Consider the following 19675-nt stretch of genomic DNA (forward strand, 5'->3'; position numbering starts at 1 on the left):
CTTTACATCTACTTCACGGCTATTTTTGTTTTTAAATTTCTGAACAACTTACTCCCTCCCTCTTTTTCTAACTTTTATATTTATAGTAATTCCGTCCAAATATTGAACACAAGACACGCGTCTGTTATTTATCCATCAAAAACCCGCCTTAAGCTCGTTGCAACTAGTCTTAAAATTTTGGGCCCTAAGATCTGGCAATTATTTGTACCCCCAGATATTAGGGTTATCACTGAATTGTACCATTTTAAAATTAAACTGAGATCGCGGTTAAATTTGCTTGATCCCGACACCACCATCTAAATCTTAACCTTTTATATATTACACTATATATGGCTCATTTCATCGCTAATAATTATTTTAAATTCAGCATATGTTTCTGTCCACTTAGACTCGTTTATTCATCTCTTCAATCAATCCATACTTTTAATTATTGTATCAAATACTATAAATTATCTCACATTGCCAATCTACTTTCTGTTTTTGATTGTAGATTCATTAGTAATATCTGTATATACTTATATGTTCAGATATTAACTTTGTTTTTCGAGTGTTAATCCTACTGATTATATTTATCGATTTTTGCATGCATTGAAATTTAATTTGTATATTTTCTGTTCTGTTTTAAATTGCATATATATCTCATGTAAAGTACTTAGGGTGGCCTCTCCACAAGTTTTTTCATTTAAACTTATTTGGTTCCCTTATTGAAAATAAAATAAATAAAAAAATAAAAAAATTATTTTCATCACTATCATCGATCTTAACTGAATTTTTCATCCAGTTCATTCATTTCTACCTACATCTTCATCATCATCGTCATCATTATCATCATCATCATCAGAATATCATCATTGTAACATCATCATCATCGTCGTCATCATCACTATCTGCGATGTTATCATGGCCATTATCATCGTCATCACTTTCCAGATATTCATAGAGGAGAGCGGCGAACCAAAGAAGATATCAGGCAAGCAAGAACATCTTGAAAGGATCATCAACAATTACATGTATTGATTTTTTGTCCGTCCGTGTGTGTGTGTCTGTGTGTGTGTTTGTCTGTGTGTGTATGTACGTATGCCTGTGTGCTTGCGTGCGTGCGTGTACTTGAGTTTGCTTATGTGAACATGTGTGTTTATAAGTGTAATAAATTTTTGTGTGTACGTGATTACAAAAATACGTGCCCTCTTGTTTGTGTGTGTGTGTGCGTGTGTGTGTGCGTGTGTGTGTGTGTGTGTGTGTGTGTGTGTGTGAATGAATGTATGTGGAATTATGTTATCTATTTTAGTTGAATGATATATTAATGCCGATGAATTAATTTATAATGTTATCGTTATTTTGAAAGGTTTTGAATGTATTTGAACAAAAAATTCAGACATTATTAATTAAACATTAAGAATGCGAACAATTTGTGTTAAGGTTATTAGTTGAACATAACATTCAATTCAATTCAATAATGAGTTTATTCAGCAAAAAAGCTTGGAGACCCGAAGATATAACTTGCACCAAAATTTATAAATAAGAAAAAAATGTTCACATTTTACAATGAAATAATGATAGTTCTATAAATAAGAAAAAAAATAAGAATAATTGAAATATTTAAATATTAAACTATCTTGAAATTGACTAAATATAAAGTATATAACGGGAAACGCTCGCATTAACAGAAGACATGGTTGAAATAATTAGACTGAATGAGCAAATAGATTTTCTAAAAAGAGCAAGAGAAGAAGAATTTTTAGTAGTCATTGGCAATGAATTCCAAAGATGCATAGAGATGTATAAGACAGAGTTGAGGAAAAATTTTGTTCTAGGTTTCAAAAAGTAAAATTTAGAATTAGAACGTGAACAATTTAGCCTAGTATTTTTAAATAAATTAATCTAATCTTTAAGAGGTTGACAATAATTTAATTTATATATTTAAAAAAAAGATAGTAATAGATAATTAATATGTAATTGGTTTATGCCATGGTAAAAATATTTGCTGTTTCATAGTATAAACTCATAATACAAATCTTTTTAATTTAAACAGAATGCGAAGAAAAAAATTTTGAGCTAGAGCTAGACGTACGGCCCCAAACAGAAAAACAATAAGTCAAATAAGGAAGAATAAGAGAGTTATATAAAGTTGTTAAGATAAATCTAGGAAATCTAAACTTCAAACGATAAATAAGATCCAAGTTTTTAGACAGTTTACAGGAGATATGTTGATATGATTCAACCAAGATAAATTAGAGGGTAAAATAACTCCTAAACATTTAAATGACTCAACCCTTTCTATAGAAATTTTATTTAAATATATAACTGGATAAAAAATATCTGTTCTAATTTTAGGACCAAATAGTATAAAACATTATTTTATAATTACTAAAATGCTGTTAATTACATATAGATCAAAATAAAATTATTCATATATTCTTTTACTCATTCGTTTATATTTCAATCCTCAGTTTTTCACTCGTTTTCACTCCTCAGTTCACAAAAAATAAAGTATGAAATGCTAAAGTATCATTCATTGCCGTAAGAAACCGTAAATGTTATATGATATCACTTACTTCAAACTTTTGGCGAATGGTTTTAAAAGGAATTTAAATTAATAAACGAACATCTGACAAACAAAATGATTACAAATGGTTTATTTAAATCATGCTTAAAAATTTATTGAAACTCTTACAATCCTGACCACAGTCACCAGGGTGCCTACAACAGTCCCTGCAGTACCAAGAAAAACGATGAAGCAATTTTTGAATATTTTCAATTTTAGCCAGAGCGGACGTCTTATTGGAGGGAGACTTTCGTAACTTCTGAGAAAATGGCAAAGGATGATGTCGAGGAGTGCAGGTAGAGCGATAGCTAATGGAGTGTTGAACAGAGCTCCTATCAAGGCTATTATCGACTCCAGGTGTGGCACCGCTACAACAAATGCGACTTTTGAAAACAAAATTTGCTTTTGGTGAATATTTGTTATAAATAGAAGATACTTTTTAAGTAATCAAAAACTAGTGACAGTTAAATAAAGTTCGATGATAGTTTGAATTGAAAATTTGACATAGGAAATGTTGAAAATGATGAAAAAACTGACATATTATGACGTGAAAGAACATCTTCAAGAAATACTCTCCGAACTTGTGAAAGAAAGCACGATCGGTTAGTTTCGGTTGAAGAATGGACCAGATGAAGTTTATTGGAATGTAGAACGGGATGGCATACGACATGAATATGGATAGTGCAAGTAGGAGCCGAACGACGTTGTAAAATCTAAACATATTTTGTTAGAAATTAATTACATAGACTTGGAACTTTTAGAAATTTAAGACATTTGTGTCTTTTTAATAATTTCGTGAAGAAACAGTCCCAATTATAAACCAAGCAGAGCTTGCTTTTGAATAATTACAGAAGAAATAAATGTACGACGGCATAACTAACATCGTGTTCGGAAGATTCAAAGTTACACTGCTTTTAACGGCTTCTCCATATTTGAGGAAACCAAAGAACCCGATAACTGAATTATTTTTGTATAAAAAGTTTAATAAATGAATGTTTGCTTCTAATTTTGACCGCTTGACCAAATGACCATCATCGGTTAAGAGATCATTTTAATATGAATCAATTAGTGAGTCTGCTCGGCTTATTGATTGATTCACATAAAAAACCAAAATCGTCAAAATGAATTTATCGCTAGTCCGAGTCTCTATTCGTGGTCAGTTTCTTCGAAGCAATTTTATTTCATGAACGTTGTGCAAGATGTTGGAAACTGATACAAGATATAAAATGAACTTTACCCAAATAGGAAATCGTTACAAAAAGCATGGCGATGTTGATGATTCCGAACGTTCCGTCTAAACTTTTTGGATTTTTAATGTGGTTCTCAGTTGGTATGATCTTAATTTGTAGAACAATTTCAAAAGTATAAATGAAATTTAAATTGTTTCGAAAAAAACGAAAAAAAAAATTATTTATTTAAAGTTGAGAGCATTTGGTAACAAACCATCGCAGTTCCATCGAACGCGAATGAGGCGATGCTGAAGAAACGCGGAAAATCTTTCCATGAGCCATAAGCTTGCCTGGAATCGACGGGGGGCATGCCAACGAAGCAACTGTACAACACGACTCCCAAACTGAGTGCTATCAGGATATTTGCGACTAGAGAGAAAAACGAAAGTGTCTTCAGGTGTGTGATGCACAAGGTTGGGATGAGGAAAAGGGCGATGATCGAGTGATAAATAAGAGTGGAACATTGCATTGAGGGTAAATATTCTTCCACTACCTTTAAAAAATTATGTTTTTTCTAAATTAAAATAATAAAATTATAAATCGTCTAAACATAAAAACGTTTTTTTGTAGTACTCACAAATCATTTTCCAGAAATTACAAAAAAATATTACTACCTACCCGCTCGATTCTAAAAAATTTAATGGAAATTTTATTAACACGTACAGTTAATAAAATGTGTATTTTAGTTGTGGGTTCATTTGGAAATATTCACGCAATAAATACAAAACGCTCCGTATAAAAATGTAATTGTAAGAATGTACAATGTATGTGAGTGTGTGTGCGTTTGTGTGTATGTGTCACGTATGTACATGTATACAAGTAAATTTACGCAAACTGACCACTTGGACGTTGTAGGCCACGAACACGATGTAAGACGCGCTGAAGCCAAATTGCGTTAGACACAGAATAAAGTAAGTGAAAATTCTGTGGGTCGGTGAATTAATTAGTGAGATATTTATGTTATATAGATAAATGGATGATTGAATGAATGATGAATGAATTAATGCATGAATGAATGAATGAATGAATAAATTAGTTAATTAATTAAAAATTAAGTGCATGTGTGTATGAGCCTATGTGCATATTTAAAATTTATTTTGTTTCATCAATGTAGACGAAAATGACAGCTGAATTATTAGCATCAATTTTCGTGTACTATACCTAGCACACAGATAGGTATAATATAATAAAATGCATAAACAAACCAAATATATAGAAATTTTTCGAACTTATATATCAAACATTTCTGACGTCTTAACTTAAAAATTAAAAGAAATCATATTTTATAAAGATGGGTTTTGAAGGCCTGCTGAACAATCGAATTGGAAGCCATTGTTCTTCATTGATAAGTCAGCCATTACATTAAAATCATTAAACGTCAAAAAATAATTATTTTATAAATGAATAAACGAACGAATGAACAAGAAAACTAACAGACGAGAAGACGAAAGAATAAATGAAATGAACGATCAAACAGCCGAACAGACAATTAAATGTATAAACAAACAAATAAATGAAAAAGAAACAAAAATTAACCGATAAACAAATGAAATTTAATTAGCAATTTGATAATCTTACTCTGTCCGAAAAAATAACATAAATTTGAACGCAATTTCATTTTGAACATAATTTGTTTTGAACTCAAATTGTGCTAAAAAAAACATCATACAACTTTAACTGAATCGAAGAGAAACAATCGTTCTCAGTTTGAATTGAGGGTGCTGATACACTAGTAGAACAACGAAGTGAATTCAGTAGCAGCTGTTGAAAACTGAAATACATTGTGCTACTGCTAGCAAGCAGCAATGGCAGTCAGTGAATGTAACCGCTTAATGTAAAGCAATACACATTTGGTAGTATAACAATTGTAGATTATGTTAGAAAACATTATGTTAACCAGCACGAAGTAGGATTTCGGTAGATTTGAAGGACTACATCAAATCTACCGAAATCCTGCGTCGTGCTGGTTTAGATGATATAAAGGACGAATGCCGGCAACACCGTCTGCGGTGGTTTGGTCATGTCAAACGAAGTGGAAACAGTGCCATAACTTCTCTTGCAGATGTTGAAGTACCTGGCACACGTCCCAAAGGCTGTCCAAAGAAGTCCTGGTCGCAAACAATCGAGCAAGACATGAAAGCTCTAAATTTAAATGAAATGAATACAACTGATCGTCTAATTTGGCGCAAAAAGTTGATGGCAAAGAAAACAACGTCCTACCTCGGAAAACTGGGTCTTTGGACGCTAAACGAAGATTGATTGATAGATTACGTTAGAAATATCTTCAACAATTGTAGTGTTTATTTTGAAGATTTTAAAAAATTTATGCCACTTTTGAGAGCCCTTACAATATAATATAGCTACATTAAAACAATGTTGAAGTTTGTAATATTACATAAATATTTCTGATAGAGTAGATGACATTGCAAATATATTTTTTTTGTTACATAACAATGAAGCTAAAAAATTGACTGAAAATAGAATTTGTTTCCATTACTACTACTATCATTGCTTTGAATGCTTCCCTGATTAATTTTTTTAAAAATGCCAACATACACGCACATGGCATTTTATAGGCGCGATTTATTGTATTCGAAACCAGTCTCTGCAACATGAAGAACATCCACTACACCGTCGTTAAGATTAAGACAGCCAAAATGTGACTAACGTAACAAAACTGACTTCAAATGTTTGGAAATGTTCCTGATTGGTTGAGGACCCAGCAGACAAACTTCTTCAACAACCTGGCCGTAGTTCATTCCTGATCTGTTTGCTCTTTGAAAAATTTTTATTAAAAAAGTTCTTACAATTCTTTTCATACGGTTAATTCTCATACAGAATTGCAAACTTGTTTAGGTTGGTGTAAAAGTTAGGTTTTAAAATGTAGGAAACTTTTGTGATGACATTCACAGTGAAGCTAGGTACACGAGATTAGTCGGAGGGGAGATATTCTTAGTGGGTATTTATGATGCGAACACAAAATTTTGACGCATTTTGGAGTTTGTTAAATGTCTCTAAAATGAATACTTATTGTTAACAAAAACACGAACTTCTGAGAAACAAATCTCGAAGATTTAATGAGGAGATGCATTGCATGGGTGGTTACCAATCCAAAGAACGCTAAGTAAACGAAGCTGATCTGGAATTTAAATATAAAAAAAAATTAAAATACAACATGACAGTGAATAAAATTGAATATAGAAAACAAATTATTCAAAAACATTATTATGATAAACAATCGCAAATGATTATTCATTATTCATTAAAAATATTTGATTTTTTCTTTGTGATCTTAATAAAAGATACGCACCCAGAGTCCTCCATACTTGAAGGCAATCGGCAGAGCAAACACCCCAGTTCCTATACAGGCTTTTACGAAGTTCATCAAACTCTGGAAATAACTGTGAAGACGTTTTGTCGGAATAAAGTGAAGCAAAATTAAAATTCTTTATTCACTTTTTTAAAAAATTTGTTTAAATACGACCAAAAAGAATAATTTTTTGACATATAATTTTTATAATTCATAATTTCAGTTATCTAATTAATATTTTAAAATGATTTGCAGCAATTTTCAATTTAATCTGGTTTTCATTTTGTCTTGAAATAATTGTCCAATTTTGAATTATATTCTGACGCTGAAATAACTCCACAAATATTCAAACAGTTGATTGATTTTTATAGAAAATATATAAATTGTCAATTTGATTTGATAATTTACGATATTCAAATACCATTTCATAGTAGCAAACCTCAATTTCTTAATCTCATCATCATCCAATCGCTCTATGATCTCGATGTTACGACTTTGGATGTTTTTATCGTCATCCACACCGTCGTAGTTGTCGCATTCGTCGTAATTAGAGCCATCGTAGTTGTCCTTTATGAGAGCAGTCTCGTTTTTATTTCCCGATGTAGAAACTTCACTATTCGAATTTTCAATCATTCCTACTCTTCTGTCGGAATTCGATTCACTAATAGATCGCCGAGATAATGCCGCTCTTAGTTGCACGTAAATTTATAATCAGTAAAATAATTATTTTTTTCAAAAAAATTTACCGGTGAAAATACAAAATTTCAATTTTAAATAAATTAAATTTGTTAATTTGTAGAATTTAGCAAAAGTCATCTACTGAAGAAATGAACATATCAATCCTGTTCAATTGAAGATAGTGTTGTAACACTTTGACGATAGTTACTACAAACACCACTGTTATAACTTTAAAGATCTCTATATTTCCAAAACTGTTCGTTATTCCGTAGGTTCAAGATTTCTGATAGATGAACACAAACAGTAATAGAAACACCAAACTAATAAAAGTAACCACATAAATCACATTTACTACTTCGCTTCAAACCTGGCTACTAAATTCGCCATTCACCGGTCTTATATTATATAGCCAATAGTAGATTTTTTTACAATCCCCTGTGGTATGAAAAGATTATATGGTTTAACAGCTATGAATAGCATTAGAATAACAATGATTTGTTTTTTTTACCTAGCATTTTCTGTAACAAATAACGATCAAACATTTGAAAGAGTGTTATAACATTTATTCTATTTGACAAATGTCCGAATCTTTTGAAGTCATTTTATTTGAAAATAACGTTTAATTAATATAAATCTTGAGAATGTTTATGTTGACAGCTCCGGTCAACCCTAAGATTTTTATAGAATGAGTTTTGTGTCTTTATTATACGTATTTTGAGTTAATATCAATTGATTTTTACTCCATATGCTTTTATTCATTTATACAATATTCTTTTAGAGATTTAATTTTCACTGTTTTGTTTGAAATAATGAAAAAACTACAGTTGGGTCGTCGTAGATGTCTTGTCACACTCGCTTTAATTTACTCATCAATTAAGATAATTATATTTCTTTATAAATTTCAATTAACTAATTGTGGCTAAATATGCTGCAACTTAAAAATTTTGAAAAAAAATATGATTTTGAGCATCATATGATAAACAGAAAAGAAAAGTCATTTAATTATTCTCTCAACAAAACGAAACAAAACAAAATTTTATTTGCTCTTGAAATTTGGAATTCTTAAATTTTTTTGGTTTGGCATCTGTTAGCCAAGAACTTAATTTGTTGTTATTAGCCATTAAGTAAGTGTAAAATAAACTGATAGAGACAAAGGTAGATAAACTTATAAAAAAAACTAACTGTAAAAATTTGTTATATAGATATATACACACACATACAGCCATATTAAAGTTACACCCAACTAGGTTATTAAATATGTACTGTACATTTAAAATGACAATGAAACTCTTTCATTAAATAATCAGTAAATAATACTTAACTAATAAGTAATTTATACACATATATAAAAGTCATCATAGTAAAAAATGGAAATTAAAGTACGAATTGAAAAAATAGATAAGTGAAAATAGGCGAAGTGAGAAATTTTAAAAACAGAACAGAGATTTTAATTCGAAGCCACAAGAACCAATCTGCGTCAAATCTCTGGTACGTGCTTATAGCAATTTAATTGGATCTAGGCAGACAGTTCATGAATTTGTCTTGTTGATAACATAAAGGATTAGCAATAAATTTCAAGGAATGTATTATATATGTAGCATTGATGATCACATCAGTCATGGATTTTGGCAAAATGTGAAACTATATTTTTGTGGTAGTAACAAGAATAATAGTCTGGAGTGATGTATGTTTAGACAATAAGCTCTTCTAAGATTTGTGAAAGAAATGGTGTAATGGATGATGGGTGATAGGTGAGGTTGGATGATGGATTTTCGGTATAGTAGGGTGAATAGTGCTGTGCTACTATTGGTTGGGAGTAAATGAGTGGGTTAAGCAGATATTGCAAACGATAAAGATGAGTGGGTGACAGATGTATGTATGTATGTGTGTGTGTGTGTGTGTGTGTGTGTGTGTGTGTGTGTGTGTGTGTGTGTGATGCATACACATATATTCATGCATACATACAAACAAACATACATGCATGTATATATGTATCCCTATGTATGTATGTACCCCTATGTATGTATAAATGTATGCATGCATGTATGCGTATACATGAGAAAGAAAGGTAAAAAAGTTTATGTGTGTATTATGTTCATGGTACATGTGCATGCCATGCTTTACACATACTATTCCCTACCCTGTAGCTGGTTATCAACTCTCGAAAACATCTACCCCCTTATCTATTGAGAGGTTAAGCAAAAATTTGGGTCGTTAAATGTACAGGTGTCTACACAACTTTTGGCTTTAATATAGGACGCTTTATAAATTAAAATTAATACTAATATATATATTATACATACGGGAAAATTGTAAAACCAGAGGAGACATATCAGAACTTTAATTTTTGGTTTTATAGCTTTACGTTACTTCTTTATTTTAACACGTCACTGATTTATGTGGGAATTACATATTAATATGATTAAATGTGTTGCAGATTTTAGAATTTTTATGGATTGGTGGCACCCCTTAAGTCAGCCACAGATACTCTCCTAGAAATTATGACAAACTTCAAAAACAATGGCTATGATTAAGTTGACTAATATTTTTTTTAATTATTATTCTTCATTATCTATAATGTTTATTATTGTCATATCTTGATGTGTCCTAGTTTTGTACACGCACTCAAGCAAATGCACACTTTCTCTCTCTCTCACATACACACATAACCTCTCTCTCTCTCACACACACACACACATACTAAACTTTCACAACACACATACATACACTCATCAACACACATACATTCACTCATCTTTCTCTCTCTTTTTTTCACACACACCCACACACACAAAGGCACACACACAAAGACACACACACACACACTCTCTCTCTTATACGTGGCTAAAAATATTTCTTATCATTAATTTCACGATAACCAATAGTTAAAACGAGCTTACGTAAATTACGCCCTGCAGAAATTAACAATTTGATATTACGTATAAAACTTAATAAACTTCAGCGATCACTGTTGAGGTTGGCAATGATGTGTCTGTCTAGGTATGCAATCATTTGAGCGTTGTTCTAATTCAAATTTTCCATACAAATATTCACATATCTAGGTGAGTGAAGTTCAGTTTGTCGTTTGGCTGCGGTTGATTCGTGGCTAGACTCTAAAAACTTGTTAATAATTAAACAAAAATTTATTTTAACAACTGATAGGAGGTTAGAATAGACAATGAAAATCTTTCTTTCATCTACTGCTTCGGTATTTTTCTGCTTCGTGCTACAACTTTTTGTGGGCATAGCCATCTGTGAAAATGTCCACAAAGCTAACAAGTGTCTCGGTCCTGACGAATGGAGGTTTGATTGCTATCCTGGAACCACCAACAACCAAGCCAGTTGTGATCGAAGAGGTTGTTGTGGATGGGCTGCAATAGCAAGGGTCAGCAATAGTAGTGGTAGTAGTAGTAGTAGTAGTAGAAGTAGTAGTAGTAGTAGTAGTAGTAGTAGTGGTGGTAGTAGTAGTAGTAGTGATAGTAGTAGTAGTAGCTGCTACTTTCCGACAAATTATCCTTCCTACAAGCTCGAAAATTTAGTTAACCTTGCAAATGGTCACAAGGGATTTTTGATAAGTCAGGGTAATTCTTCCTGGCCGAATAATATCCGTAATTTAACGCTCTACGTCTGGTATCACAGTAGAAAGATACTTCAATTCAAGGTTTGTAGGTTTGTGTTGATTAATTTTTAAATGATGAAAAGTGAAACCATTGATTTGATATCACTTTGTTTACGTGTTTATCATAGATTGTCGATTCAGAAAGCTGGAGGTATGAGGTTCCGATCCATACGCCCGAACCTCCAACTAGCAAACCTGACGATGTCGACTATAATGTTGATTTCGAATTCAAACCTTTTGGTATCAAAGTAACTAGACATAATTCCAACGAAATATTGTGAGTTTGAATAGGATAATTTTGAGTTAAATACGTTATCAACCTGTGCTATTAGGTATTTTAGGGTATATAAATACCTTAATAGTATTTAAGAACTCGACATTTGAGTATTTCAACAACACTGGCTACAACAATAACATTCAGTAATTTTAAAAACATCCCGATGATGAGTCTGTAATAAACAGTGAACTGAATGAATGTTTTCCATTCTTTTAGCGGCACTTAAAAAGGCGACCTTTGCCAGTAGCTCTAATATTTTTACATATTATTTTTTTGAGAAAAAAAATTAATCTTGTTTAACAAAAAAGAAATAAAATTAAATGAGTTCATTGAATGAATAAAAGACGAACTGAAACTACCTAGATTCAACAGTCTCATTCCCGGCGCACCTCTGATATACGCAGATCAATTCCTCCAAATAAGTACACTTCTTCAATCAAATATTCTGTTTGGCTTGGGAGAGGACGGTCGCCATGCTTATAAATGGCGTAGGTATTCTTACTGGGCTCGTGACCTAACACCAATGGTCAGTCATTTGAATTTCGTGATGGATTTAATCTTTTGATAGTTATTTTCATTTGAAGACATTTTAAAATCTCAAATTTTAACTACCAAAAATGTAAAAAACGTTTGCAATTTATATTATTAATATCTATTATTTTATTATACCAGAGCGGGTCCACATTAATAGGCGAGCACCCGTTCTATATAAACGTCGGCAACAGGAGTCGCAATTCACACGGCGTTCTGTTTCTTAATAGTAATGCAGTGGGTGAGTTACACACACACACACACACACACACACACACACACACACACACACACACACACACAACCATAAATTGGTGATATTTAAAAAATCTAGCGGAAAGTTATTCAAACAATTCCAACCCCCCAGACTTCGACGTACAGCCAACTCCAGCCCTGACCTTCCGTTCGATAGGTGGCGTCCTTGATTTCTACATCTTCACCGGCCCAACCATGGAAAATGTTGTGCAACAATACGTCCGGTTCATTGGAATTCCCGCCATGCCGCCATTTTGGGCATTAGGGTTTCATCTCTCAAATTCGAACTACCAGGACATTGACCATTTGAAGAGTATTATTGAGAGGAACAGAGATTTAGGCATCCCATACGTTTGTTTTCTTCTTGCTATCGTTACTGATTTATTATAAGTTTCAGCTGGCTGTCTGGCGTGTTGTAGTGGCCGGGTGCGAATGCATGGAGGTGCCAGTATGTCACACGCTCCTCAGTTGCGTTGCTAAAACATTACAAACTTAAAGTTTTAAACAAAGAGTTACATTTGAAATAAATTTGAATGATACATCTTCATCAATGAAACCATAATGAATGTACTGCTCGCCCGAAGGAGGCACAGTGGATCGGTGTGGACCACATGGAGAATGGGAAGATGTGGACCTACGATGGCACTCGTTACAAAGGTTTGCCTCATTTGGTGGAGGAACTGCACAACAATTCCATGAAATCTATCATTACACTGGTAGAACTGCTCATGCCATTATTATTATTATTATTATTATTATTATTTTATTATTGTTGTTGCTATTGCAATACTATAAACGAGAAAATACAAAATTATTTTCTGTTGGTAACACAAAATTAAATTTACACAAAAATTATTCATACAGTTTCTTAATGTGGATTGAAAAATAAATCAACAGTCTTAGTACATGTTGAATGTTTTAATTTACTGCCGAGATTTAATGTGAGAAACTGAAAATCTATCTGCTGAACACCAACATAGCAAAGCATCAACTCTCAACCAAGTACCCAGGTATCAGCAGAATGTATCCAGGCCACTATCCGCCATACGATAGAGGAATACAACAAAACGTATTCATACGAAACTCTGCGGGAGACATATTGGAGGGGAGGTTAGGGCCCGGGCCGACCGTGTACCCCGATTTTACACATCCTAACGCTTCAAGCTGGTGGTTGGAAAGTGCTGAAGATTTCCATAAAGTTTTGCCATTTGATGGACTATGTCTCGTGAGTTTCTGGGGTTTTTTCCAAATTTTTATTTATGGCATTCAGAGATCGAGGCATAAAAACGCACTTAATAACTAAAAAATGGCTAATTTTAATGTTATTTTCTCTCTTAGGATATGAACCAACCATCGAATTTGGATTCCGGCTCTACTTTTGGCTGTACAAACGATAGCCTGGATCGACCTCCCTATGTTCCAGGTCCGTTTTGTTATCATATCGTATCGTATCGTACCAATAACGAATCATTTCATAAGTTTTCATCATCGTCGTTATCAAAGCTACCACCTGCTTTCGTAAATACTATTTTTTATCCATGTTAACATTTCTATTATCGCTGCAATTTATTCTTTGGCTAGAGCACTATACAAGTTAACAGCACGTTAGTGTTATGGTTAATGCGCCAGTCACTGCTTTCTCCGTTAGCGGGTTCAAAAGCGAGTTTATTACTTCTACAACATGCGATGTTGCAATGAGCTGATTTAGGTGAAATTGCATTAACAATATGTTCATGGCGGATCTAGACAACTTTGAAAATGTTTAAATAATTTTGACATTTTGACGGTGGAGCCAAAATTGTTGGTTGTTGCGTAGGCCAAATTATGCTGGCGACCTTTCGTTTTGTTTGTCACGTCAATTTTTGGTGGATTTCCCACAAAAATGGCCTTTTGCCCACCCATAAACACCACTGTGTTTGTTAATGATGTCTTTGGGGAATACTTATGAAAGGGTTGTACAAAAATAAACAAAAAGATACCAGAGGAAATGGAAAACTGGAGCATAAAACCTTGTGTGCTTCGGCCCGTCAATACATTTCAACGCACTATAACCTGCACAATTTGTATGGACTGAGTATGGCGATGGTTACACAGAAGTTGGTTTTGTTGATCTTTTTTGTTGTTTTTTTTGTGTGTTTTGTTGATGACGTTGTTGTTGTTGTTGTTGTTGTTGTTGTTGTTGTTGTTGTTGTTGTTGTTGTTGTTAATTGCTGTTGCACAGTATGTGACGTTGAAGCAGCGCTCGTCAGCAGCATAGCAGCAGTAAGAGAAAATATGGAGAAATGTTTCCCAACATATATTACACATCGGGACAACATCAGCACCTACATCATTGTTCGCCGATCACAGAGTGCTCGCTAAAATAATCGGCAAGAGGACTCTGTCAGTTTCAAGATCTACATTTCCAAGTCATGGAAAGTATGGACAGCATTGGTCAGCCGGTTGGAAATCTGATTGGGATGACATGAGATATTCTATAAAAAGTACGGATTGATTTTTATGTAATTATTTGTTCGTTATTTGTTTTATAACATACAATAAATCAAATATGTTGCTCGCCACCTGACATTCACCTCGACACTGCACGACGCGATGGCATAATGGTTAAGGTGCCTGCCACTGATGTCGGAGTAACTAGGTTTGATTGCAACGAGTTCCCTACCGATGACGTACATTATATTTATGATGCGTCACGTGCATTCGCATCAACTGTTTGTTTGTTGCTGATACTTTTAAAAAATTAATAAAGGAATTTTTTTTTAAATAAATTAAATTATTTTTTTTCAATAATAATTAAAAATAATAGGGAATGTAATGAATTGTTAAGAGCATGGAGAACAAATTTTAAATTTTTAAATTGATTTTTCGACTTGGCTTTGAACCTAAAAACAGTAGGTTATGACATATCAACCTAACAGCCAAGGTCATGTTTTCCCACATCACAACTACACCAACTACATTTGGCAAACTAATGTTTGTGGATTGACCTATAACCTTTGACCTTTGATCGGACTAAATTATTTGAATTCTTCACAATCATTCAAATTTCCAAAATCACTTATTATCGTCCCCACGCGCAAGTGTAGGTTTGTTAAACTCACAAATGTTCGGCATCCCGTTCGTCGGGACGGATGTTTGTGGATTCGCCGACGACTCCAATGAAGATCTATGCATCAGATGGACCCAACTCGGAGCTTTCTACCCATTTATGAGGAATCATAATGACGAAGACAACGCCGTTAGTGCTGCTCATTCGAATGATTTCAATCGATTGAATGATTGCATAACTATTTTATTGGTTTATTAATTAGTCGGTTGGCCGTCTGGTTTGGTACTTCTCTAAAAATTATTATGATTGATTTTTTGTTTAGTCTATCGTCTATTTTGGCCGTTTTAGACTGTTTGCGAAAATTTCATGGCATCTGTTTATTCTGTTAGATTGTTTGTTGAAGATGTTCGGTTCAGTTAAGTTGACCTCTAGTCCTATTGCTAAATAGTTAGTCGATATTTTCAATTATTATTTAACTTGCCAGAGCCAGGATCCAGGGGCTGGACGATGGAGCTCATACGCCCGGAAAATAATGAAAGATGCCATCGAGCTAAGATACTCCCTCTTGCCATTCATGTACACTCAGTTTTATCTGAACCAGCTAGACGGCAGTCCAGTCATTCGGCCTTTGTCTTTTGCGTTAGTACATTCATATTTGACTCCTACACTCTGGTACTCAACATGTGTATTGGCTGCTATGTAAATAGGCCTGCTTGGCTCTTTTGGAAGACGTTTCGTTGTCGTGCACTGTGTCCGTCTTTAAATAATTTTTATTATATAAAAATGTTTAGCGAATTCTAAATGATAAACTATATGCTGACTTTTAAGAGCTCCGTTATCTACAATCAGCCTCATTGAAATTTTTTGAAGAAACAACAATGCAATAAACAGTGCAAATTTCAGTTCATTGTTGAGATTGTTTTTGTTTTGTTTGAGCCGAGTACTGCATTTTGTTCATTTTTGTTAATTTTTTCTGTGACTTTGAAATTTTTTGTGTGAAATTTGAAAGCAACAATTATTATTTTATTACTTCACATCCGCAAATTTATAAATAAACCACTCAAGTGTGTACAGTTGTCTATTATAACCAAAAACTTTTTGAAAGTTTACAATAAATGTTCATAATTAATGAGAGGCTTGACGAATCAAAAATATAAATTAAGCCATAATACCCAAACATACCATCGGCATCAACGGTCCCTTAAGGGACTACAGAGGATCATTGATTGATTGATTGATTGACCCAAACATTTGCCAATGTTCTTGTATTTTTTGTCTTTGTTTGTCTTTTTTTACGTTTATTTCACCGTCTTCTTTACAAATTATTGAGGGGCTAGAAATGCACTGAGGTGTTAAAAAAAGTTCTGATTCAGAAGTCAGCGTCCGTTTATAAAAAACGACTCAAGTTATTAAAACAGAAATAATTGAACCATGAACAAAATATTTTCACTCCTCTAATTGTTTTTTTTTTATCAAATAATTATTGTTTTTCAGTTATAAAAAGAATTATTAATTATTTTTAAAACTATTTAAAATTTTTGTTTAGATTTTAGCAGACAGACATTGATCAATTCAAAAACTGAACGAACGATTTTTTCTTTCTTTCAGATTCCCTAATGATTTAGAAACGTACTACGCCACGAAACAGTTTCTATGGGGCACCTCACTTTTGGTCAGCCCTTTCTTAGAGCCTGTTAGTTACGTCTGCTCTTTTTACAATTTCCAACATTCCAATACTGTACCATCAAACCTTAATTGAAACCTCAACTATATCACAAAAATCAGATGGCTGACTGACTGGCTGGCTGACTGACTAACCGACTGACTGGCTGGTTGACTTACTGACTGACTGACTAACACATTTTGTCAGCATCTGCCCTGTAACTCCCACTCAATATTTGTTTCTTTTCAGATTAAAAGCTATTTCAGATCTGAAGGCTACCTCCCAAGGGGAGTATGGTACGACGTATTCACTCATCACAGTAAACGGAGTTATGGAGGTTTTTATCTTTTGGACAGTAGTTACGAAAAAATAAATCTCTATATAAGAGGTGGGAGTGTTTTGCCTCGCCAGAAGTCGGCTGTTACAACTGCTTTAAGGTTGGCTTGTTATTTAAATGATTTTAATATTTTTAATAATAATTATAATTATTATTATAATTATTATTATTATCTACGCTATCAACCGGCAGTTTGTATTTTTACGGCAAGAAATTTAAACAACGATTTGTTTACATTTTTATAAACCTACCTTTCTAAACTAATATAATTTTTAAAATATGAACTCTTGCTCTTAAGGAACTAGTAGCAACATATATTTTAGGAAATAGTTTTAATTTTTTTATTATTTTAAAATAAGTTATAAAAAAATGTATTAAGTGGTTGGTTTTGCTAGCTTTTATGAAAATGTTGAAAAATACTGGCAAATACATTCAAATTCTTGACAAATTTATATCAAATTTCAAAAAATTGTATAAAATTATATAAAAAATTGTCGACATGCACGTTAACCTCCTCTCTCTCTCTCTTTCTCTCTTTTTCTTTCCCTCTCTCTCTCTTTCTCTCTCTTTCTCTGTAAATGAAATACTTTACAGTCGTAAGAACCCCATAAGTTTATTAGTTGCAATGGATATGAATCAGACCGCCAGTGGTGAATTGTTTTGGGACGATGGTGAAACATTTGGTAAGTTGTGGTGAGAGTGTGTGATGCGTGAAGTGAACTTCCCCTTTGGTGTTGTCTGTGCGTTCGATGAATTATATTGATTACGATGCAATTTTTGATGTTTTGATCTGTAATATGATGATGATGATGAAGATGATGATGATGAAAATGATGATGATGATGATGAAAATGATGATGATGATGAAGATGATGATGATTATGATGAAAATGATGATGAAAATGATGATGATTATGATGAAAATGATGATGAAAATGATGATGATTATGATGAAAATGATGATGATTATGATGAAAATGATGATGATTATGATGAAAATAATGATGATTATGATGAAGATGATGTTTAACATAGAAAAATATTCATCAATAGACACCATTACGAAAAACGAGTACACCCTCATAAAGTTCACTGCTTCCCAAGTAAGTTACGTCATTATCACCATCATCGTCGTTGTCATCATCATCATCATCCTCATTGTCGTTATTTATCATAATTAAATAAATTAATTAATTATATTCATACAAATAATTTAGAGTTCTTTTAGTAGTACATTGAGTGTTGGCGGGTATAAGCCAGCAGACGAGTTGATGCTTGAGTCAATTTATATTATGGGCCTCCAATTTGAGCCTACCTGTGTACAAATGAATGGTAAGGAGATAGCATTCAACTGGACCCTATACCCTAATGTAAGACCACCTTCTTTTAATAGTAACAACGATGGTGAGGATGGCACTGATGGTGATAAGGACGTTGATGATAATGATCAATTGAACAGATAAAATTATTAATAGTAATAATATTATTATTAATGTTATTATTGTTCTCAATGTTACTATTATTATTAAGATGACTGATAATGAAGATGATACGATAACAATTATACCGATAACAATGATAGAATTATTATTACCATTAAATTGTAAGAATTGAACTGTCGATGGAGTTAAAATGAGATAATTTTCCGCCAGGAAATCACAATCACAGACTTGAACGCCTCCCTTCTGGAAAACTTCATCGTCAGTTGGCAGTTGAGGGGAATGGAGACTGGCCAAGCTCTACCAATGTCTACGTTTTCGATAATTTTCATCTGCCTTCTCTCCATTGGTGTCGTTACGGCTGGCGTCAGTCTTACCATTTATTACGTGGGCTACTGTAATAAAAAAGAGCCAAACCAATAATAATGATAATACTAATAATAATAACAGGGTTAATAATCGTAATATAAATTATATTAATAATACTAATGATTATAGGAATGACGATAATATGAGTGACAGCAGTCTCTCACATACCTATCTATCCTTACAAATGCTGGACTCTGCCTTCGACGGGTGTCAAACATAATTATTATTATGAGGATGATGAATAATAATAATGATAATGATAATAATAGTAATAATGATAATGATGATAATATTATTAATAATATTATTAATATTAATAACAGTATTAATAAGAAGAGAAGAAAGATAACTAATTCAATTTATCTTTTAAATTT

At 32.8% G+C, this 19675-nt stretch overlaps 3 protein-coding genes across 3 annotated transcripts in view; 2 read left to right on the forward strand and 1 right to left on the reverse strand.

Moving 5' to 3' along the window:
• The window catches only part of HELRODRAFT_182426 (hypothetical protein), a gene marked incomplete at both ends in the record, with an annotated part of 5380 nt that extends 4363 nt beyond the window's left edge, over positions 1–1017 (forward strand). Inside the window, one exon of the mRNA XM_009032690.1 lies at positions 931–1017. Coding sequence (XP_009030938.1) covers positions 931–1017 — 87 coding nt within the window. The remainder of the gene's footprint in view (positions 1–930) is intronic.
• A 1633-nt stretch (positions 1018–2650) lies between these two features.
• On the reverse strand, positions 2651–7717 carry HELRODRAFT_182427 (hypothetical protein; the record flags this gene model as incomplete). Its single annotated transcript, XM_009032691.1, has 10 exons — positions 2651–2928; positions 3083–3258; positions 3427–3502; positions 3735–3882; positions 3989–4267; positions 4614–4698; positions 6457–6549; positions 6825–6913; positions 7085–7175; positions 7524–7717. 10 exons carry the CDS (start codon positions 7715–7717, stop codon positions 2651–2653), a joined length of 1509 nt encoding a protein of 502 aa, XP_009030939.1.
• Positions 7718–10940: 3223 nt separating this feature from the next.
• On the forward strand, positions 10941–18190 carry HELRODRAFT_116430 (hypothetical protein; the record flags this gene model as incomplete). The annotated part of the gene is made up of 15 exons (XM_009032692.1): positions 10941–11423; positions 11510–11658; positions 12022–12184; positions 12331–12430; positions 12557–12795; positions 13029–13160; positions 13448–13669; positions 13783–13867; positions 14420–14540; positions 14794–14927; positions 15531–15682; positions 15978–16132; positions 17102–17186; positions 17406–17593; positions 18088–18190. The coding sequence occupies 15 exons, from the start codon at positions 10941–10943 to the stop codon at positions 18188–18190; spliced, it is 2511 nt and encodes an 836-aa protein (XP_009030940.1).
• Between the last annotated feature and the right edge of the window lie 1485 nt (positions 18191–19675).

This window comes from Helobdella robusta (genome assembly GCF_000326865.2).
Source record: "Helobdella robusta unplaced genomic scaffold HELROscaffold_86, whole genome shotgun sequence".
NCBI lineage: Eukaryota > Metazoa > Annelida > Clitellata > Rhynchobdellida > Glossiphoniidae > Helobdella > Helobdella robusta.